At 38.7% G+C, this 23,648-nt stretch overlaps 1 protein-coding gene across 4 annotated transcripts in view; it reads right to left on the bottom strand.

Moving 5' to 3' along the window:
• Positions 1-23,648, bottom strand: part of LOC134415668 (damage-control phosphatase ARMT1-like) — a 48,873-nt gene that overhangs the window by 25,096 nt on the left and 129 nt on the right. The window contains exons 2-7 of one of the 4 annotated variants that reach the window (XM_063151290.1): positions 22,162-22,267; positions 21,389-21,630; positions 19,778-19,943; positions 18,066-18,788; positions 3,885-4,016; positions 717-973 (exon numbers count right to left, since the gene is read on the bottom strand). In XM_063151290.1, coding sequence (XP_063007360.1) covers positions 717-973; positions 3,885-4,016; positions 18,066-18,788; positions 19,778-19,943; positions 21,389-21,630; positions 22,162-22,267 — 1,626 coding nt within the window. Of the gene's footprint in view, positions 1-716; positions 974-3,884; positions 4,017-7,358; positions 7,438-13,908; positions 18,789-19,777; positions 19,944-21,388; positions 21,675-22,161; positions 22,268-22,584; positions 22,883-23,648 lie in introns of those variants that run through there. The other 3 variants (XM_063151291.1, XM_063151289.1, XM_063151288.1) reach the window with 3 other exon arrangements.

Below are 23,648 nucleotides of genomic sequence, written 5' to 3'. Positions count from 1 at the left end.
TTTTAAAGACTCTTAATAGCCATTATGTAACACTGCACTCTTCAGGCAGGGCTTTTGGCAAACCAGCTAGCAATAAACAAGTGCACTGTAATCGTTTTCTCTAAGTTTTAAAATTACTTAATTATTCATTTTTAATGCATAAAATCTGGTAGAGCTGTGCCAAACACTGATTAGGGAAAGACAGGTGTCTGGTAAACACTCACCTTGCTCTGCTAAACACTCACTCCTTGCTCTAGACAGTATTGATGGAGTCACAAACATTAGTCTGATAACGGGCAGAAAAATCCATTTAAAAAGTCCAAGTGTCTATTAAAAGGACTGACATGGATTTTGGAATTTAAGAGCTTAGAATATTTTCATACCAATCAATTTTGCTACAAGTCTCCATCCTACAGACACGAAACATGAGCAATTATGCAGAACTGACATATCAGTGCTCTGATACACTATGCTAAGAACAGGACAGTTAAAAGATATTATATTTTATAAGTTCAATGCATTTCAACTTCAAAGTACAAAACATTCAAACCTCTAGGTATTGACTACCAACTCAAAACAAAATTCAAATTTCAACACCTTCCACACACTCAGGCACTGTAACAGAATTCAGAACTGCAATAAAGTCTATCCACCAACTTATTTTTCTGTATTGACAACCCTACCATTCTGTCATCCCACCCAAAAAAAAGTTGTTTCTTATCTCACATGGCTCTTACTTAAGTTCTGCACTTTTCTTATGGAGCTCCTCCTTCAGCTCCAAGTTTTCCTTACATGCCACCTGAGCTGCCAGCTCAGCCTGGTTTTTAGAAGCAGTGAGCATGCACAGCTCTTCCTCCATCTCCTGGATTTGTGTTTGCAAAGACAGGAGGCGAGACATCAGTCTGGCCTTGTTTTCCTTATGGCTTTCAGCTTCAGCCTTCAGCTCTTGAAAAGAAGCTTCTTTAGAGATCATGCTCGACCTGAGTTTAAGCAGCTATAGGTAGAAAACGAGAAAATTAATGAAGAATAGTTTTCCCACCCTGAAATAACAAGACTGTATTATAAGCTTAGTAATGTGACAAGAAACACATTTCCATCACTACAAGACTGAGTAGAGGGACACAACTTTACTTTCACATGACTAGGAAAAAGTAATGGAAGAGGTTTGCAAAAACAAAAGCTACTGTTGGGTAACATGATACAACATTTCAAGATAACATCTTACAGGAAAATAAGTTTATTTACTAATTCAGAATTTTGGAAAAGTCTAACTTAAGTTCTGCTGCACAACCTTAACTCATGTCTCGTATGTATCTGCATTACAGCAAAGTTATTAACAACACAATTCCCTCTTTTTTGCCTGATGCCTGCCTGCTTCCAAATCTGGTTCTCAATTCCTCCAATAATCTAGAGATGCAGGGAGTTGTAACAGCAAAGTATCCTGCTGTATGAGTGTGGGGCCTTTTGATGGCTTGAGGCATATTCAGAAGCAGCTAAATTTTTGGAGCATTGTGTGGTAGGCACCCTCTTCTCATCTTATGCAAATAGTTATTATTGGGTATGATAGTCCATAGCTGTATTTACACAGACACAGCAACAGAGCCTTTTAAGGAAGGGTAGGAGGACGAAAATCACCCTTAAACGTCAAAGACCTCTTACAGGGATGATGTTAGAGCTTTCCAAGAGACCATGGAGTTCAGTAGATTTTTCTCTCTCTCTTTGTTAGAAATACCATTTTCCATTGAACTATTAGAAGCTTCTCTAGGCGACTGCACTTGAGGGAGACTCAGCAGGCAAACAAAATTTCCATAAGATTTTTTTCTGTTATTAGTTACAAGTAATTTAAAGTGGACTTTTTTGTCACAAGAAGTGTTAAGGCATGTTTTAGCTTTCCTGACAATTCCAATTAAAAGCAGCAAGATGCAATTGGAAGGATTTCTGTCCTATCACATAAAATTAATAGGCAAATAATTTAGCCAAGTTAACTGTTCTTTATGGTGAATGACTGAACTTCTAAATTGTGGCAAACATTTTAAGGGAAAAAAATATTTAAGACATTGAACTACAATCCAGAACAACAGGAAATTCACTTCTCTGTTGGAGTCTTTCAGTATGACCCAGGATACCGAGAGAAATTTGAGAGCCTGGTGAGCCAGCAGAACAGCAACTGCCTTGGAAAAGGGAGGTCCTGCTTCTCCTCTTCCCAGCCATGCATGCTGTCCTCTCCCTAGCTCTGTGTTTGTCTGACTCCCCTACAAACAACTTCAATAACAACAACTGAAAATAGCTCACTTCTTCTCTCACAGAGGAGAAGGAGAATCACAGAACAAAGGCTAACACTGAGAAATCAGGCAGGAGGATCAGCCTTGCTGCAGCAGCAGCACAGCCTTCAATAAGCTGATGCTTCACGTGCAAGCACAGCTTTATCAGACACTTTGGAGCAGCACTGAGTTCAAGAAAAGCAGCTTGGCTTTTTCCCAGGTTCATGGGCTTCACTTCCATACTCCACCCTCCTCTTCATGCTAGAAAAAGCACTTACATGGCTACAAGGTGAAATAAGATTGGCAAACTGATCTGGCTAAAAAGCAACTCAGAAGGAAAGGAATTATTTCTCAATTGCACTGACACAGCAGAGCACTGTAAAAACTACACACACATCTGTGCTGGGACAAGGGGTGGGGCAGTGTGGGGAAGGAAATGAGCAGCTGAAGGAACAATAGCACTGCTTTGCTTGGCAGCTGAGCCAAGCTATGGTATCTTAGAGTGTTCATAACCTTAAAATTTCTCTGTGGTTCAACTCCCCATGTGATATTTTTTCATCTGTCCATTGTCTTTGTGGTCAGTTCCAACAGCAGAAAAAGCAAGAATAATCCCATATAGTGAGTTTTACAGAGCACTCAGCAGAACAAGGCTCTGACCTCAGCTGGGTCATGAAGGTCTTTATTAACAAGAGCATGAACAGCTGCTTTTTTGACTATGCTTTTGCAAGCACTGTCTTGAAAAATCTATAAATCAGTCACACATTCTGGCAATAAAGGCATTCAACATTTCCAGTAATAAATTCTTCGTATGAGAACATGAGATTTTGTATGGATTCTTAAAATTTAAATTTAAAGTACCAGTTGTAGATAAATGTTAAATGTAGGGGACCCCTGCAGTAACTGCAGGATCAACTGATCAAATTAAACCTCAGCCAATGGCCACCTCTGCCTGCAGTTCTGTATGTGAATTAATGTAAGCATTCCATGTCTTCTAAAGGCAAGTTTTACTCCACTTTAAAACTGACCACTACCCACATTGCTGACTTAAATCAATTTTAACCAGTTATATGTTTTAAAAAATTGCTTATGGAAATAAGGCAGCTCTAAAGCTTATCCTATAACAAATCCTCTCCTTAGAAACATCATCTATAGAGCAGGAAGAGAAAAAAGTATATGCATGTGTTCTTCAGCCTCTCTAGCTGCAATCAACCTCATTAGCACAAACACAATCTCACTGATGACGAAAGCAGAGGACATTTGGGGAGCTATAACTTGAATAGAAGGGAGACATGAGTAAAGATGAACAGCTAGATCTTAACTCACCAGGAGGAAGAGGAGAATATCTATCTGAATGTTTATATAACCACAATTTAATTAATTTTCAGGTTTAATATAAACATATTGCACTTAGATGATGATAAAAAGCTACACTGCTTCAAATCTTCCAAATACAAACTTATAATCAGTTCTTGATCACAGAAGGGAACAAAGTAAAAATCATGCAGACATTCTAAAAGCAAAAACCCAAAAGTTCTGTAGGAAAAGCAAGTTTTGAACTTTCTGCAAGCTTTCTATTCTCTACATAAGGAAACTGCAAAATATCCTCAGGTTTGGAGAAGGATTTGAAATTATTTTTAGCTGTACCTCTGACTGGGCACAGTCATACTTCACTGAAAGTGCTGCAAGTTCACTTTGAGCAGTTTCAGCTGCAGCTCGATAATGATTCATCTGCTCTCTAGTGACAGGAATATCCAAAAGAACGTGATCATGAGATTCCTGTGAAGACAGAACGAATACAAAACCTTTAGACATCACAGTTTTGGAACATTTCTGCTTCGGTGCTCTTTTGTTTGATTGAGCTGCTCCAGGGCATTACTCCAAATGTTGCAGAGTATTATTCCTAGAGTAATACGCACTTACTGAAAGATAGGTTCAAGAGTTGCTTTTCTATGAGTCTCCACCTTCATGTCCAAGTTCAGGCACCAACACCAGTGCTAAAGTAAGATGGTCCCCCTCAACAGTCCCATGACCTCCCACTGTTTTCAGCTCTGGCTATCTCCAGCAGTTTCTATATTTAGTAACATTCAAAAGGTCCCTTTTCTACAAACTCACCCAGTTACTCTTTCAACCTGTCTAAACTTTAATCCAAAGGGACTCCTCAGGGGTCTCTTATGCAAAGAATCACTTTGGTTTTTAGACTTCAGATATAGTGCACATCCCCTCATTTTTCCTTCAGAAGAAATGTTGAAAAAAAAGCAGTGGCTATCCATTCTCTGTGCCACTCATGATTTTTCAGATTTCCATCATATCTCACATCCACAGTCTCTCTACCAGGCTGAAGAGTCCATACCTACTCAGACACTTGTATCTGCTCCTCCAAGTCACTTTTTGGCTTGCCATTTGCTTTTTCACTTCTAACCTTTCAAGATTAGTCTTTTTGAACTCTGTCACTTGGCCACAACTTCAGCTTCCTGACTGATCCCCATCTCATCCCCAGCCATCACCATAATGACTACCTTTCATTCTTTTTCAAGTCCTGATTCCATGGCAAGCACTGCCTCTGTCCCTCTAGTACAGTCTCCTTCACACCACTTGTACAACCCTTTAGCTGTACCCTTTAGATTTTATAGAAGGCTTTCTCCTTTTTGTGGTGTTCTGCTCTTCTGCAGTAGAGCAGAATTTATAGGCCTTTGTTACTTAAGTCTTTCAAGATGAAAATTCAGACCTGAAGTCTTGATAGAGTTTCATTAGACAGAACTTTTTTCCTTTTTTCAATCAATAGTAGCAAAACCTGATGAAATGTAACCTCTTCAGAACACAACTAAGTTTAGGTTATGCTGGAAGCACACGTGGCAGAGAACTGAACATGAGATTTGTTCTCCATCAGCTTTCACACAGACTGAAACAAACCTGCAATCCTGGTACATTTGGGTATGAATTACAAAATGCAAAACACCCCCAGATAATGACTGCTTTTGGAAAAAGGTACTGCAATGGAGACAAAGGCATCTTCTTTTCATGTTTCCTACATCAGCATCAATTTTCAGGCTGAGATAAATTACAAGTTCAGCTCCTACCCATTCCAATAGGAAAAAAAACCCTGAAGAACTTTCCAAATATGTGAACATCTAGTACAATAAGCATTTACCATGCAACAAATGGAGAATTCCTTGAGGAATAAGGAAAAACTACTAGCTTAGACTGCAGCAGAAGATAAATCACCTTGGATTAGTTGCTATAATATTACCAGCTCTACTCTTTAATCTTTCCTCCCTGTGTTAGTTGACACTAGAGTAGACCCATCGAGTTTAATTGCATTCATCTCCTTCAAAGACACTCAGCTGTGCTCTTCCACAAAGGAGTTGCCACTCTCATCAAGCCAGACTGACACATGCAGAGAACTCGCGGCCACATAGAACACAGCACGTTATCTTGGAGATAAAAGGGCTGCTAATTTTCTCAACACTTTATCACTGTTCTGAGGGAGTGAAGGAAAGCATGTGCCATCTCCTCGCTGCTTTTGTCTTACTTTTGCTTCACTCTGCTTATTTCACATGTACAACCACATTAAATTCTTTAGTGTAGAGGGCATTTTTCTCGTTCTGTAATACACCAGGGCTGCAAAACCATGGATGGAGATTGCAAACAGCAACACTGGCTATGATAGTTATGTATGTTATTGCATTTGTAGTACTGCATGAATATAGGTTTTTCCTTTTCTTCCCAAAAAAACCCACAACTTATGACTTCACAGAAAGGAGTCGGTCTCAAAACTGGTGAAATAAATACATTTCAGAGCATAGCTGAAGAAGAGAAGCCCCCATTCAGCAGCAATAATCAATGTAACAGCTTTAGAGCTGAAACCTCCAAAATCTGTGCATTTCATACAAATTAGATATTTAAATTATGAACACTTTAAAGATGCAGCTGAACATCCAGAAGGATTTAAAAGAAGTTTAAATGAAGCCAGGTGCCAAAGTCAATGGGAATTACTGTTTGACTCATCTACAGTTTTAGTGAGATTTACAGAGGCAGATCTGTGCATCCTCCAGTGCCTTGGTAAATATAAAACTAATCATGGTAGCACCAGCCTAGGAAAGTTGGTATTATCATCATACTTTTAGCAGAAAACATGCATGCTTTAAAATTAATAGTTTTCTATGTTTCTGTGAGTTGCCATCAGCCAATCACAAATGTGATCTTTAATCAGACCCATTAGACAGCTCAGTTAAATTGGCATGACTTTACTATGGGGGTAAAATTTGTAATGCAGATGTGGAACTTTTCTATCTGTAGAAAAAAATCAGATTTTTTTTTAATGTTTCATGAGTATTATGTAATCTATACTGATTTTTGTTAGGAAAATAGAATTAATGAAGTGTTAAAATAATTAGAGAGAGTAGACAGAAGAAGTCCTAATATATTAACACTTAATCAGCTCTAAATAACCTAGGTTTTGGGTGTTTCTCCCACTCACATTATTAATTTTTTTGATCTCTTTCCACTTACCTGCAAGAAAATGAAGCTTTCATCTAACTTCATATGCTAAACAAAAGCTAAGCCTATATTTACAATACTTTAAAGCAATATCTACTCAGACCTTCAGATTTATTAGTAATAGGTGTTCTTTAGAAGATCAACAATATATGGTGATTTTTGTTATTGCTGACCATTTTTGGTTTGGTTTTGACTTTTTTTACCAAATAACTGCCTTTATCTGCCAGCCTTTAGTTGGAAAGCTTCATTTGACTCAGAAACAACAAAACTACAGCAATGTTCAGTAGCTTTATACCTATCCATGTACTTTGACATCAGCCAACTGTTAAAGTCACTCACTCCCATTCTGCTTTTGGCAGCTTCTCTTTATTTCCTGCTGTATTTCCTATTTCAGTGCTGCCAAATGCACTACCACTGCCATTGCCTGCACACAGCCCAGACCCCTTTCCCAAAACATATAATTTTTAAAAAATCTTTTTTTAAACTGAAAGCCCCCAGTAGGCATTTAAACACCCATCACCACCCAGAGTGACTCGTCAATGCCCTGCCATGGACTGTGCTCAGGGCAGGGATTTCTTCTTCCCATTCCCAAAGCACCAAAACACATCAGGGTTGACATACCAAAAATGATGAGTCACGAACTTTTGTTGACTTCATTCTTCCTTTGTTTCTACAGAACAAACAGGGGGAAGAGGGGAAAAAGGTTGAAAAATAATGATTTAATACAATGGCATACAACATTATTTTTTCACAGATATGCTTTACTAAACTGTATTATAAGTTACCATCAGCAAAGTTGGGCATGAAAGCAGAACACCACGGGAAAGTTTCTCACAACTATTTCTCTAGTAGCCTATGAGCTCCGATTGTCTCCACAGTATTCAAACACACATCAAAACACAGCAGGCACCTTCACGTTGCTTTGTCCAGGATATAGTCACCAGTTCAGCGACACAGGCAGCCTTCATGCAGTGACTGCTTCCTTTGCCACTGCTTTCCAAGTTTTTATTTCAGCTCTCCTTTTGTCCTACACCTCTTCTATACTGATCCATTTAAAAAGGATCTGAGCAATAACACAGGATCTATCTTAACTGAAATGCATCTTTTCTTCCCCCTCAGATTTTAAGGTGGGTCCTTTTTACCTACATATTTGTATAGGAATTGGTACAGTGGTTGGACTCAGTGAGCTATTCAATGATTTTTATAAACCCCAGTGTCATAACTTTTCATATTCTGAAATCAAACAAAATGAGATATCCCAAATCTGCAATGTTTTTTCTTAAGACAATGAACATTCATGAGCGTTTATGTGCATAAAATTGTTCTAACTTCTGAAAATACAATGCAGCAGCAGATTATTATTATTATTTGTTGCAACCAGAAAGGTGACATCCAGCATAAAATACTTGAAAGAATGGGCAGTTGAAAAATTTTCCCACTCGACTGCTGCAGATTTTTCTTGGTAGCAGCCAGCCAGCATGCACATCACCTCAGAAAAGCACAAAGCTACAAACAGCAAAGAGCATGAGAAGATTCAGACACTATTCCACAGTGACTCAGGTTTTTCTAACATCTACAAAAACAGACTAAAATGAATCACACATAACTGATGAGGCTGGAAAGGACTTTTGAGAACATCAAGTCCGACCTATGACCAAACAATCACTGAGTGTCACGTCCAGTCTTTCCTTAAACACCTCCAGGCACGGTGACTCCATCACCTCCCTGGGCAGTCCATTCCAATGTCTAACCATCCTTTCAGTAAAGGAATTCCTCTTAATGCCCAACCTAAAACCTCCCCTGGCAGAGCTAACGACTGTGTCCTCTTGTCCTGTCGCTGATTAGCTGGAATAGGCCAACTCCCTGACTGGAGTGACTTCAGGAGGTGGGGAAAAATGGGTTCACAAGTTAACCGTCTTGTATGTATATTTTGGGGCTTCTTTATAGATGATACTTTGCCCAATTTTCCTATCAGGGATCTCAAAATTATATATTAACATAAATCAAAATTTGCAAGTAATTTTTCACAACTATTTCAGATCTGTCACTTGCTCTTGCACATTATAAAGTGCCAGAAACACCCAAATACTTTTGATTAGTATCCACAAAGTAAAATCCTATTTCCCCATGTTGATTCCTTCTTGTAACTAGGCCAACTCACTGCTTGAAGTAGTTTTTTTCTTATTGTTATATACCAATGGAGTTTTTCTGCATTAGTGTAATTTTCTAGAAACATGTAAAACTAACGTAAGTGTTTTCAGCAGCTCAAATAAATTCCCAAAGAGGTTTTCTAAATTCCTTTCAGAAGGGTACTGCTCAGCTCTACCCTCCTCCCCTTGCAGTAATCATTGAAAGGTATTACTGAAAAGATAAAAATCACTCCTGCTGTTCATTGGCCTCAAAGAGGCCAATTTCGAGCTTGATTGATGGGCCCAAAGGAGAGCTTCATTACAAGCAAAATTGTAGTTTTACCTGCTGCTACTACTACAAGAAGCAGTTAAAGCATTTCCATCTTTTGTTTTTCTCTTAGGATGAGGTGACTTTGCATCTAAATATAACAAATGTATTTAATGTGATGAAAGACAACAGTCATCTGAAGGCAATTAGAGAGATACATCACCTACTCTAAACATTACTTAACATGCTTTCTGGTTGACTTCATCCTTTGTCTGTATGGACAAATTAAGGAATTTGGAACTCCCCTGACACTTTCTCTCACAGCTTTTCCAAAATGATTAACAAGGAGCTGCTGTGCTTATTCCCTAAACAATAAAAAGGGTAATTGCTAAGACAAGATTAAGTACTTATGCAGGGATTTGTGCAAACAAATTGTTCTACTGTTTTTACTTTATCAATGCTAAATAGAGTTAAATAACTTCTGTAACAGAACGACTTAAATGGTACATTTAAAAAACAGACCATCATGCACTGCCAACAGCTGCAATTTTCCTATAACGCCTACTATACTGCAGTCAACAAAATGAAAATATTTTAGAAATACTTGAGTATATTGGCACAAAACTAAAAACTGCTTAGTGCTGTAGCTTGATTTAGTTTAGTTGTAGCTTGCATTTTATAAACATGTAATTTCTAGCATGTTTTTGAGTCCCAAAATCAACACACAAACTATTTGACTTCTGGTTGGTTAAAATGTGGAGCAGGTTACTGTCAACTCTGTTGCTAAGCAGTGCTAGCAAAAAGTTTGTAATTGAATCATAACAGTTGTATTTAATTTAATGGTGGTTGTTTTTGCCACCACAAACTACCAAAATTCTGTATTTTTTTGTCTCAGAACAACATATCTTCATTACAAAATTGATGTTCAACTAAATGAACTGCTCACACAAATAAATTGTTTACCCTTTGGAACACAAAACTGTTACAAGGATCCTATTATATCCTTAGTACAAGGGTTTGATCCTTCTAAGCAATATCCTCTAGTGTCTCCCTTAAATTCACATCAAAGCCAGCAAACCCCTTTCAAAGGAGGAAGAGATGCAAAGAAGAAATTGTTAGATAACTATACATTCCTGCTCTGTGAAAGCTACTCCCTTCTGCAGCACTTAGTAAGAAAAATCTTTCTGGCCTTGAACCTGCAAAGATAAGCTGTAATGATCAGCTGGAGTTCATGGGGCTTCAGTCGCAGCACGCACGGACCACCGGGCACAGCTCCGCACCTGCATCAGCTCTGCCTTGGGGCTGGGGCTTTTGTTTGGTTCGGGGTTTGGTTTGTTTGTTTGGGGTTTGGTTTGTTTGTTTGGGGTTTTTTTGGGGGGTGGGGGAAGGGGTTTCGGGCGGTGGTGTTTAAAGGCGAGATTAAATTGGATGTTGCAAAGATGACTTGCAAAGGGGGGTTACAGCCAGCCTGGGGTTACAGTCAGCCTCTACAGCAACACCCACAGAAAGGGGAGTAGGAAAGGAAGCATATTTCCAAAATGGGGGCTTTATTCCCTAAAAGAGGAGCTGCCACAAAGCCCCAAGCCCCAACCAGACCAACAGCCCCCTCGGCCCTTCCTGCCTCGCCCCGTGCCCGGTTACCGCGGTTCCGCCGCGCCGCTGCCCCGCCGGCCCCGGAGCCGCTCCCGGCCGCAGCCGCGCCCCTGGCAACGCGGCCCGGGGAAGGACCGAGGGCGGCCCTGCCTAGGGACAGGGACAGGGCCCGGTGGCTGCCAGTGAGCAGTCTGCACAAGGGCAAGCTCGCAGAAACGCGGGGTTTCTTGTTTTTGTTTGTTTGTTTTCACTTCAAATAAACATTTAGCTGAGAATACTTGCTCGCGTTTTCTCTCAAAAATAAAAAGTCAGAAGAGGCGAGCAGAGCAGATGGCACCTGAGCAGCGGCTCCTGTTACCCAGCCAGGGTTTCCTTCTCCCCCAGAACCTGCCAAGGCAGCACCCCCGCAAAAGCAGCCTGCCTCGATGGCTGCTGAACTGCCTCCAGCCGAAAGAGCACCTCCTCCTCTTCCTTCTCACCTTTCATCCAAATGAAGTGGATACAAATGGGAAGATAGGAATTGAAGGTTGCAGTGAAAGTTAGATCTGTGGGTGCATGGGAGCTGCACATCATTTTCTCTGAAGACCCTGTGAGCTTTAATCAGCCTCTGGGGACAGTGCCATCATGCACCATTTCTGTATCAAAAAGTACTTTACCTTTCTCAGGAATGCTGATCTAATCATGTTTTCCAGAGAAGAAAATGAAGAAGCTAGGATAGCACTAATTTTTCCTGTCCTTGTCCCTGTGTGCCTGCTACCATTTCACTGTTGTTGCCAAGGACACAGAAACCCCCAAGCAGAGGGGGGGTTTTGCTGGCATGGATCTCGCTGCTCCAGGGTAACCTCATTCTGCAATCCCAATCTATTAAGTATTTTTGACGGATTAAATTTGTACTGGACAGTCTTACATAAACCCAGAGGAAATCTGGCACGTTTTACTGTCCATTGCAAATTTGAACAAAAAAATCATCTTGGATTTGTCCAGCATTCGACTACAGCCTAATCCGTCCTACTACTGGAGTGGCGTGCAGATGCAGGAGTAAATGCTTGTGAAACTTGTCCAAACTCTCCTGAGCATGTGCTCGAGCACACTTCCCCATCTCTAGTCCTGCAGTGCCACAGCTGGTTCAGGAGTTACACTTCAGCTGCTTCTACACCCTTGGTGATGGGGAGGGAGTGCTTATACAGCTCTATACCACACATCTCTCAAGTTATTTGTGTTAAAAAAACACACTTTATTCTGATGAATAATGATAGAGTATAAAGAGTATATAGCATATAAAATAAGAGTAACAAGAAAAGAGACAAGAAAAAAAGGATGAAGAAAAGTAGAAATGTCATGTAACACACTGAAAAAGAGCAGGTGCAACACTCACTCTTCAAGCCATTTGACTGAGAAAAAACTACCTTATTACAAAATGCTCACACTTTAAAATGCTTTACCCTTGTTTGCTAGTATTTAAAATAAGAGTTCTCAAAAGAATTTCATGTTTCTTTTTCCTTAACAGGGAGAGGAAATAATTTAGGAAGGGTTAATTTGGGATTTTTACTTCTAAATAATTTCAAGGAGTCATTTTCATTAATCATATTCTTCATGCTGTGTTTCATAAAATAAATGGAAAGGATGTTCTCAGCCTTTCTGAGCAAATCTCCTGAATGTAAGGACCTAATAAAGCCACACCAATTTTTGAAAGAAAAAATAATTTAAAAATTACTACAAACTTTCCCTTCCATGAAAATGCTCGGTGTTGAGGAAAGATGCTAAAATTGATGGGTGTTATGAAATCCCAATTCCAGCACCCAGTACATTCAAAAATGTACCAGCTAATATTCTGCAGGTGTCTAAATGAGAATGGATGTGTAAAAATTATTTCAAAACCTAAAGTCACATGATGATGTCCCTGGGATCCACAGTCTTCTGAAGGAAATAACCTGGTTTTACAACACTGGACTTCCCCCCCTGGATAAAGGGAGCGGTGAAAGTGCAATGCACATTTGGGGCAACTAATCAGGCTTGGGAAAGTGGGAATCTGTGTAAGGGAAAACTGCTGGTGCTGATGTATTAGGTTGTTTTCAGTTTGAGGAACTTAAACCAGACACTGAGTCCTTGGAGAGTCTAAACTCAACCCATGCAGCTATTTTGCAAATCCACTCTATGTGGATCTCAGGTTTCCACATATGTATGAAAACTCCCTGATTTGCCCCAAGCAGGGTAGCTCCTGATAATGCTTCCATCACAATCCAGCAAAGCAGCAGCAAAACTTCCAAGGCTCAATCTAACATCATGGATGCAGGCAAAGCTGTGTATCCAATACATGACAAAAGCACTCAAGTGTAGCTCTAACTCAGGATCACCTGAAAACAAGACTACAACCAACCATGGAAAAATGGCCCTTCACTGCAAGTTGTACACCCTTCTCGGTCTGGAGGAATTCACCTGTCTCCTAATTCCCTAACCTTAGCCCAGGGGCACACACACTCCTTGAGTGCTCCTTCAGGGAGCACTGCTGGACCCAAACCCTTTTTCCTGAATGGTTCTGCCTTTTGCATAGGTCCTAGACTAAAATTAACAACTATATGTGTATATAAATCGTCTAGGACTAGCGCACTTCCTCTCCTATGACAATTAATGATATTTTTTTGGGAAGTGGGAGATAAGAGATGAAACCTATTCCAAATGCAACTGCATTAAATGCATCATCAGTCCCTTCATCAGAGTCACTTGGAAGGCATCAGCCTTACCCCGGTAGTGTGAGACCAATCAATTAGTTAACATTAAGAAAGCAAGTTAAAAAGCCCATATCTTGATGTGTCTTACCTCAGATTTTAATCTGTTACTTCATTAGACTTGGAAGAAGTAAGCAGAATCCCAGGAAAAATAAATTTCTACAAGGATGAAGATTTTTCTTCACAGGGAGTTTGAAAGATTATCATTATGTCACTTACTGAAAAGTGATACAACAGAAGCAGCACACAAGTACTGAATATGTTTATTCACTCTAAGTTATCATAAGAGGACATTTTATATTTCTTTCACAGTGGAAACAAGGACAGATGAACTAAACCTCAAAAAAGCACTGTAAATAAAAACCCTTCTCACAACATGTCTGAAGAATTCACAACTGCAAAGTTGAGGCAGAATGTGGATTAATCCACAAACTAATTCGTAATTCATGTAAAAATACATGTAAATGGACTTTTTATTTTCAGGCTGTTAGAAACAGAAGTATATCAGCAAGAATAAAAATGTACAGAAGTTTTCAAAACCTTTTTTAGGAAAAAAAAAACAAAACAGAAGCAAACAAGAAAACATAAACAGTCCATGTTATAGGATGTTTTCCCTCACATGTGTTCTGCCACTAGCAAATGAAAAGGAAAGGACCACTTTAACCAGCACATCCTCAGTTTTATTTTAAAATCCTTAGATAAGTGTTAGGTGAATTTCAACTTACATTTTGCTTTAAATAAAAATAATTATAAGCTTTTATTCTGTAATTTTGGGTAAACAGAAAGCTGGTAAGCAAACAAACTTTAGTGAAAAAAACCCAACAGTTCTGTACAAGATTCCATTTTGGAATTTTTATTTTAGACACAATTAAGGGTTTCTTTTTAGATTAAAACCATTTCATAGAGTAATTTTCATGCAACAGAGTAAACTTTTTTCCTATGCTGTTTGACAGCACAGGAGATAAATGTTCACATGGAACAAGCTGTAACCATGAATGCAAATAACACAACTTTAAAGAAACTGTTTCAACAACAACAGTTAGGGTTTATGGGACATTAACAAAGTGTGTAAACCAAAGTGTTTTGGAAATATTTTAGTTACAGTATGAGAAACACCAAAATATTTCCATTTTTGCTGGAACACATGAAGCACCTATCAGTTCTAGAAGTGACTCTGGAAATGACATCATCAGCTGCACCAACCTTAGTAAGTAAGTACCAGATACATTGAAGAGATACGCAAACATTTTTAAGGTTCTCAAATTTTAACAGGAGTACCAGGAGCGTAAAAATTAGAAAATTCCTTATTATTGTCCTGTCTTGTTACAGAAGAATGTTTTATGATACCTATCTCTTGCATCTGTATCTTTCAAAACCTCATTGGATAAATACACTTTAGAGGTTTATGCATAAGATCCATTTCCTAAGAAAAAAATTCAGGAACTAAGACCTGAATTACTTTATATTAGTTTCCCCAGCCACTGAAATAGTATAACAATGTCTGACTTCCACAAAATTATACAATTTATTTCAATATTCTTACAATCTTCTACGCATACAATCAACTTATTTTTCACATCAAGCAATTTATTTTAAGAAACCTTATATACATAAGAAATTATTGTAGATATCTCACAGGATAACTTACCAAGTATTCAGACAGATGTGTGTACTGCCTTTCACTGTGCCTGTGGCATTATGTTCCTTCTATTTCCTCAACAATGAAAGTCATCATCAAAATTACTTACAAATACAGTTGCTCAAAAGTTAAAAGGCAAAAATAAAAAGTAAAAAACATTTTTTTGTTGTGGTCTTCAGAATTACTGAAAACGCCTTTGGCTTTTGCCATAAATATTCCAATGGCATATGAAATGAAAATCTCAAAAAATTTGAATGTACAGATCAAATTTGTACATTCTCCTGAGTTATGCTGTAGAAGCATTTTGGGCAATCAGTTGTAACACACATGTATAGAAGGAACTTTCAAGTAAAAAAAAAGTTATATTACAGCACATGCTAGTTTTCAAACACATGCTTCAAGTTATGTTTTTACATTCCACCTAAATGCAATAGGTTCACGTTGGCATTTAATGAAGCTGTATTACAAAAGGTAATTAACAGTGAATAACTACAAAAGAGCTTCCTATTTTTAAGTAAAGTGTAGCAAACCCATCAGAAAAGCACTGTGCCTCACTGGAATATGTCTTCACAACTTTGTTGTGTCATGGGAGACTGTAACACTGCATTACAGCAATACTGATGTTATTTTTTTCTTTTTTTCATACAATCAATCAAAATTTTACAAAAATATAGCCAACCAACAAACATAAAAGTATGCTGCATATTTAGTTCTGCCTAGACATAGCACTTTGCAATTACAGCTATAGAAGTCAAGCATTTGGAAGTTATGGCTGTACATTCCTTACACAGCCACATAGTCACACTGTATTACCACATAAACTTCTCTTTGTGAGGGGCAAAAGATGTAAAGTGCACTTTTAATCAACAGGAGAATAGAGAGATTTTTTTTTCAGTATGACATCATGTCATACATTAGCTTTCACATGCTAAGCTAGGAATTACATGTGTTGTAGTAATTTTCATGACTCAGTAATACTGAGCTAACACGACTGCATCTCCTAATTGATATTTGGATTTTGTAGGACTGTATTTGTCATTAGTTCATATTATTAATTTACCCCAATCTGCATTGTGAGTTCCCAGAAGTAACAGCATGAAAGCAACCTGGGCACAGGGACACAGTAACAACCAGTAAAAAACGAAATGAAGTTTGTCAGCATGTGTAAGGATTGTGTAAGAGGCAAATCTATCTGTCAAGGGTGGCCTCAACAGACTTTCTCTTCTTGTTCATTATATTCCTTTAAACCTCTCCAGCAATTAAGTCAGCACTTTACAAACAATCTGAGCACAGGCAAAGCAGATTCCGTCCCCAGCTGCTCTCTGAGCAAGGTATGATGTTCTCATTCCACAACTTCCATCTCTCTGTTCTTGACCCAAACTTGTTGCTTCAAACTGCATTTCAAACAAGCTAACAGCATTTTCAAAGATGAGACACTGAGGCTCCAGTGCACAGATTCATCCTGTCGTTTACGTATTTGATCAAAGCACTAAAGCTGGAGTGCTGCTGAGCTCTCTCCAGTCAGAAACCTTCAGCAGTCTGACCTTCAGCCTTCTTGACTAGATTTTTCATTTCTGTAGTTCAATCAGGTGCCTAAGGATGAGGATTAATTCACCCTGTAGGAGTACTAAGCCAAAGATACAAAGGAGATAAGAGCAGTAAACCCAGGCCTCAAAATTATAACCCTCCCTACAACTGCCTCATGAAATTCCTTGCATCTTTGTTTTTGAATACTTGACCTTGGAACCTTAAAATACCCTTTCATATTTAGGAAGAAAAAAATAAACACAAATGATCAAAGTCATCAGCATTTGAAATATATTTATCCACTGTATAGATCTTTGTTGTATGAACATAACAAGCAGCAGCTTTTGAGACCAGGGTAGAAGAGTAGAAATGAGCACCTAACAACTCCAGTTAACAGGAACTTGTATGGCATATGCTTCTCTACCCTGTACTCCTCAGTGCAAATGGGGCTGTATATCCTCCCTAAAAATTAAGGCATCCTTCTTAAAAAACAACCAAACAAAAACCCCCAAACAAATACATTTGAAAAACAAAGAGAATTACCACAACAGAAGGAAGCAGCAGTGCTTGAACCTCATACATACACTGCTGACAGGCCACCTGCAGATCAAGTCTGCATTAAATCTAAAGTCCAGTTAATGCAACTGCTTGGGTTTCATTATTATTTTTTTGTTTGGAGAGGCTTTTCTCTGTGCTTCCTTTTTGGTAGAGCTTTGTAAATAAACAGTATCTTCAATATTCTTAAAATTAGATTGTCCTTTCTCCCACTAATCTTCCTACCAGATGGGACAACTCTCCCACAGGCAAACTGGCTAGCAACACTCACTTGTGCTTTAAGATTGAAATTCAATTTCCAATTCTACATGAATGTTTACAAGCTGCTACCCAGTAACTTATTCCTTAATGTAACGCAAACTATCCTCAAAACATCAAAAGAATCCGTCTGTAATTAACTTCTGAATTCTCTAAAATCCTAACTTTCATGCAATGCATGAAATGACATGGAGTGCAAATTATTCCAAAATAAGTAAATTCATGCTAATGTGGCACTGGGGAAATTGTTTCTGAAGCAAATTTTTCACTTGCAAAGCTTTCACTCATTAAACTCACACTCACTGATGAAGAAAAAATATTATGGACAACTAAATATTCATCTTAAAGATCTGCTGACATTGGACAAGAGGAAAACAAAATGTATTGAAATGCAGATTGACTTATGTATACAAAGACCGTTTATAAATATTTGCACAACAATAAAGTCTTTCACAGGACAAAACCAACAAATCACTTGGGATGAAAAAGTGCAAACAAAAAAGAATCTTTACTGAAGCCAAGCATGGAACAGAGAAAATGACTAAAGTCAGACTTAATGTCTCTTTCAGAATATTACAAATCATTTAACTAGAGACCAGCATCAAACTGAATTACCCCATACTTTCCACTTACCATCCACTCAGGTTCAGAAGCCTGAATTTGCTCACCTTGTCCATGTTTCAGGCCAACCTGAGTGTCACATTTCAATGTTCTCAAACTACAGAGAGGCGCAGGATGAAACTTATTCAAGGCTTGATGAAACGGGACAGTGTATTCCCATTTTCTATCTCCTGTCAATTTTCTATAGTTTAGATCACCTTTGAAGAGAAGCAAGTTTGACTTCTGTAGCTCAGCATACAAGTCAGGAGCAACTTCACTCATATTGGAAAAATCATGTGGTAAAGTCCAAAACATGTGGTCAAGGAAAACCCAAACTCCCTTTTTCAAATTGCCCTCCCAGTTTACCCCACATCTAGACATCCACATATGATTAGCTGACCCCAGTTGTCTAATAGTCCAGTTAAAATCATGTTTTGTGGTATCTGATACATACCATGGAATACTTTTTCCATGAAAATAGACTTCATCAGCCAGCTTTGACAACAACAAGAAATCAGCCAACACAAGATCACTTACAAGTTCAAATCCAGCATTATCCAGGATTATGTCAACTCTAACATTACTTCTTTCTGTTCCATTTTTTTTGGCATTTACAAGTAGTGACCAAACTTTTTCCATATCATCCACTAAGATGTAAGGTACCATGTTTTCCAGGGATTGCAAAGGACTAGATTTCTGAGAGCTATCTTCACCAGCTGAAAAAGAAAGGTCACACTTATTGCCCCACAATGACACCTAGAAGGAAAAAGAAAAATAAGAAAAAATTACTAAGTCTCACTGTAGTTACATTCTCAACTTCATATACACTGAAGATTTTGTTCCCTTGTTTTTGTTTTAGGTAACAAAGGCTCTAACTCCAAATATTTTTCCAGGCTTTAATAAAACTCAACTTCTTGTACAGGTATCTCAACAGAGACAAGATTTTGTGGAAGAAACCAAACAAAGCTCTGTATTTATACAAGCATCAAAAGTGACAAAGATGGAAGATTTAGATCAGCGTAAACACATTGATCACAAAGCTCAAAACAGAAATAATCTCCATACTGCAATTCCAAAAAATATCAGTGGTAACACAGGAAAAGGAATTAATAAAAAAGCAGATTTATTTTTTTATTGCATGCAGCCAAACAAATATTTAGATATATGTATTTTAAGTACTCACTAATGGGCCCTTTATAAAGATTCATCAAATACTTGGAGTACACTGTTGCCAGCTAGTGGACTTATTTGTAATCCTACAATACTTTGGGGTTTCTACCCAAAGGCACTGTATTCCAAGAATAATGCTGTTAAAAAGCTTTTAAACCACTTCTGACCCAGACTGACTTCTAATTTTTTCTCCAAAGAAGTCTAAAACGTTTAAATTGACAAATAAAATTAACTGTTTTAAGAAATAATAGGTAAATATCAAAAAGGTCATCTGGAATTTGATTTAAAATGTTTAAGAGATACTGGCTTTGAAGGAAGAATTGCTGGGTTTTCATATACACAGTGAAGACCAGCAGTTAATAAAAAAGCATTGCATTTAAAACAAGTACCCAAAATATAAATATTTTCAGAATAGCAGCAATACAGTAGGGCTATCAGGATTTCATCACATTTTTACAAACAAAAGATCTATATTTTAATTCTCATATGAAGTTCAAATTCTTTATAACCTCAAATTCTTGTTTGATTCATAGGAGAGATATTTTCAATTCTTGTGGTAAGCACTATCAGTTTACCTGCAATAGCTTAAAAAGCTCCTCCTGAAGTTGCTTTTCATCTAGATCCTTGATGTTCTTAAGAAGTTCCTGAAAGTAAGTGCATAAGGCAATAATAGCTTCTTGGGATTCAAAGAAATTTTGAGCCTTTCCTTCCTTAAATACATCAAAGTTGTCAATAGGTGGGCTAAAAAGAGAAGAACAAATATGTTGACATACTTCCCACATTCTTCATAACAGCACATGCAAAGCAAGCTCAAAGGTCAGCCTCTTTAGACTGTACTACAGGCCTTAATTAGATTTTCCACTTCTAATTTGTCATACTAGATTTTCACATATTTCCATAACAGCCTAATATTGCATTTTGCTAAAACAGACACTATGCAAGGCATCTTCATATAGCAACATATTCTGAAAGTGAACAAGTATTCAATCACAAAAACTCTGGGAACTGCACAGACAGTGAGCATTTTGAACTCTAATCTTCAGAGAAGAGATTTAAAACTGTAACATACAAGTGAGCTAAAGTCAAGAAAAGCTGGACTGGTTTAAATGTGTTACTGTTTGCTGGAGTGTACTTCCCATACCAAATTCTCATCCACTTAAGAAGTTATTCTTATGAAAGTCTTTACTGGGATTCTGGAAAATTGCCATGACAAATGACAATGTTGTAATATATAAAAATTATAAGCCAACCTATTATGAGACATATTTGCATGATGACCTTTCAACAAATGACTGAACTTCCATCCAAGCATATGCTTAAGAGCAACTAAACAATGGAGATCAAGAAAGTTAAAAGTTAAAAATGAAAAGTGTCTGCTCAGCTTTTTAAGTGCAATCCAGGGGATCAGCCTCATATTTGAAGCTTTTGGTTCAAGAGTTCAGATTACACAACATACCAGTGGAAACTGACTTCCATTATTGTGTTTGCATCTCCACAACACTAAGGGTAAAATCCGGTGCTCGGGGAGCTTTCAAAATTTTTTGGCAGCAACGGGATCTTAAACTGTTCATTCCTACCCCATGACGTTGTACTGGCACGTCTCCATGGTACCAGCACAACAAGTTTTTCCTGCCCAGTTATTTTTAACCAGTATCAGCTCCCAAAGTTCGATGCAACACATGGGCTGCAAGCACTGCTGTAACTAAGAAGCTGGTGTAGAATGAACAACAGGGGCTTCTTAAGATGGGTCTACTGCTATAATAAACAATTCTCAAATGGTAACTTCAGATTGCAAGCAGCAGGTTAGAATTCCCAACAGATTTGTGGCTGTCATATTCTGTGTTTAATGCTGAAGGGAAAATTCTAGACCAACAAACCTCATAGAAATGCTACATGGGTTTCATATCTCAATTTACATTAGTCTGCAAAATCAAACTGTACAGTCAAGCTCAAGAGTTTTCATGTAGACCAACTACCAAAACTGAAGCATCAAGGAAGTTTCAAATTCTGCTAAATATAATAAGTAAAGGTATTAATTTTAAATCTGATGTGTAAGCTGGGGAAAAAGCAGTATGGCAAAAGCTTAAGATCTTCTTTATCTTTCTCCTCAGCTGTCTTTTTCCCAAAATAAAAATGGGAAAAAGCAATGCTTTGTGAAGTAATATACCAAGCCAGTAAATACTTACTTCTGTGCTAATGCTGCATGAATTCTTCTATACATGTAACACTCTACGTACAGCCAAGGGGACTGAAACCAACTTGGTTCTCCATTTCCATTTGATAAATTTCGTTGGTAGTCCAGGTATCGGTTCCACAGCGCAGCATCGGGCAACTCATCTTCCAGAGGGGTCACTGGCTTGTCTGTTTGCAGCTCATTCCGCAGTTTGGAGAGGAAAGATATGGCTCTCTTCTCTGCTTCAACACCCTTCTGAAAAAGTGGAGAACAAAAGTTCCTATTCTGTACCTTTATTCCTGTAAAGACACAGATCAACTGTTCATGGAATGTGCAAAGTTTTAATTGCCATATGAGAGTCCCTGACAAATCACAGCTTGATTAAACAAAATATATTTTGGTGAATAAAGCTCATTTCAGATCCAAGATCCTAAAATGAATTCCATATGGGACTTCTTTTCAGATTGGACTTTTTGCTAATTAGAGGTGACAAGAGTGTTGAAGCACAGTCATGTTCAGAAGGTGTTACTGTCTATCAAACACTGCATCAACACAAAAACCCAAGTAAGTGATGCAATTGCATAAGTGACAGATCAGAAGCAAAAGGTTAGACAGAAAGGTGTTACAGAACTAATCAAAAATAGCTACTAGAAAGAAATTATTTTTTTTAAAAATCAGACAAAAGGATTGAGACAAACAAGCCTCACCAATAAAAACAAGGCAGAGAAAATGTCTCAAGGGCTAGAGGGGAATAAACATCAGGGAAAATAAGGACCTCACTCTTACCTCACCATGTTCTTCAAAAAATTCATTTTTATGTCGATGCAAAGTATCAATAACTTTTGTGAGGATCTGGGGAAGTCTGTCTTTAATCGTAAAATATGCATAGGATCTAAAAAAGAGAGGATCAGTATTTTATTATTGCAGCAAAGGATTAAATTGCTTCAATTTTTAAAAACAAATGCAAGCTCTTTGTACTACTTTGGACTGGGGTAGAGTTAATTTTCTTCACAGTAGCTGATATGGGGGTTGTGTTTTAGATTTGTGCTGGAGACAGTGCTAACAACACAAGGATGTTTTCCATATTGCTGAGTAGGGTTTGCACAGAGCCAAGGCCTTTTGTGCCTCACCCCACCCCACCAGCGAGGAGGCTGAGGGTGCACAGGGTGTTGGGAGGGGACACAGCCAGGACAGCTGACCCTAACTGACCCAGAGGCTATTCCAGACCACATGGTGTCATGCTCAGTGGTGCAACCCAGGGGGAAAAGTTGGCCAGGGAGCCACTGCCTAGGCATCTGTAAATTCATGGTGAGCAATTGCTTTCATTTACCTTACTTGGTTTTCTTGGGTTCTATTCATCTTTGCTCTTTCATTACGATTTATTCTCACTTCAATTATTAAACTGCTCTCAACGCCCAAGTTTCCTCATTTTTACCCTTCTCATTCACTTCTCCCCACCCCGCTGAGCTATGTGGTGCTTTGCTGCCAGCTGGGGTTATAACACAACATTTTGTATTAAAAGTCACTTGATGTGCCATTAAAGCAGTGGACAGGAAAAAAACAAACAAACAAACAAAACCCAAAAACAAACAAACAAAAAACCAAAACAAAACAAAAAACAAAACAAAAAAAAAAAAAAAACACCAAAACGAAAAAGATTTCAAACTGGTCAGGCTCTTGTGCCCACTTTTGCAGATTATAAACAGCAGCCTTTTCAAGGAAGAAAAAGCTGTATGACTGGCCCTGACATAACAACGAAAAATTGCACTTAATTCTAGGCTAAAACGCGACCTCTGTTGCTAAGATACCGAGATGCAAAACCTGGGAAATGTAAAACTAAAAGCACAGATATCTGCTCGAATTTTATCACGTTATCTCATCACCAAGAAACGCTGGCTCCATTATATATTGATTTACATTTTCTCCAACCGCTCTTTATGTACGCGGACAATGAGCAGAACGCGGCCAGCCGCACAGAGCGCACACCGGCCCGGAGGACGATTTTTACTGTGACATTTCTGTGCGCCGGGTTGGAGCCGCGGAGCCGGGCAGCGGCGCGGGGAGCCCGGCACCACCGCCGACCCCCCCTCACGGCCGGCCCGGGCCGGTGACTGCGGCCACAGCGCCGCCTACAGGCCCCACCGCCGCCGGCGCTGCTGTCCCCGCCCGCCTCCCCGGGCCAAGAGCCGCCCCCCGGCCCCACCCGGCGCCCGAAAACCTCCGCTCCCCGGCGGCGGGGAGCCGGACGGCCCCTCAGCTCCCTCCCGCCCCGT

Source organism: Melospiza melodia, chromosome 3, assembly GCF_035770615.1.
Source record: "Melospiza melodia melodia isolate bMelMel2 chromosome 3, bMelMel2.pri, whole genome shotgun sequence".
NCBI classification, from domain to species: Eukaryota; Metazoa; Chordata; class Aves; order Passeriformes; family Passerellidae; genus Melospiza; species Melospiza melodia.
This window is presented reverse-complemented; position numbering and strand designations above follow the sequence as displayed.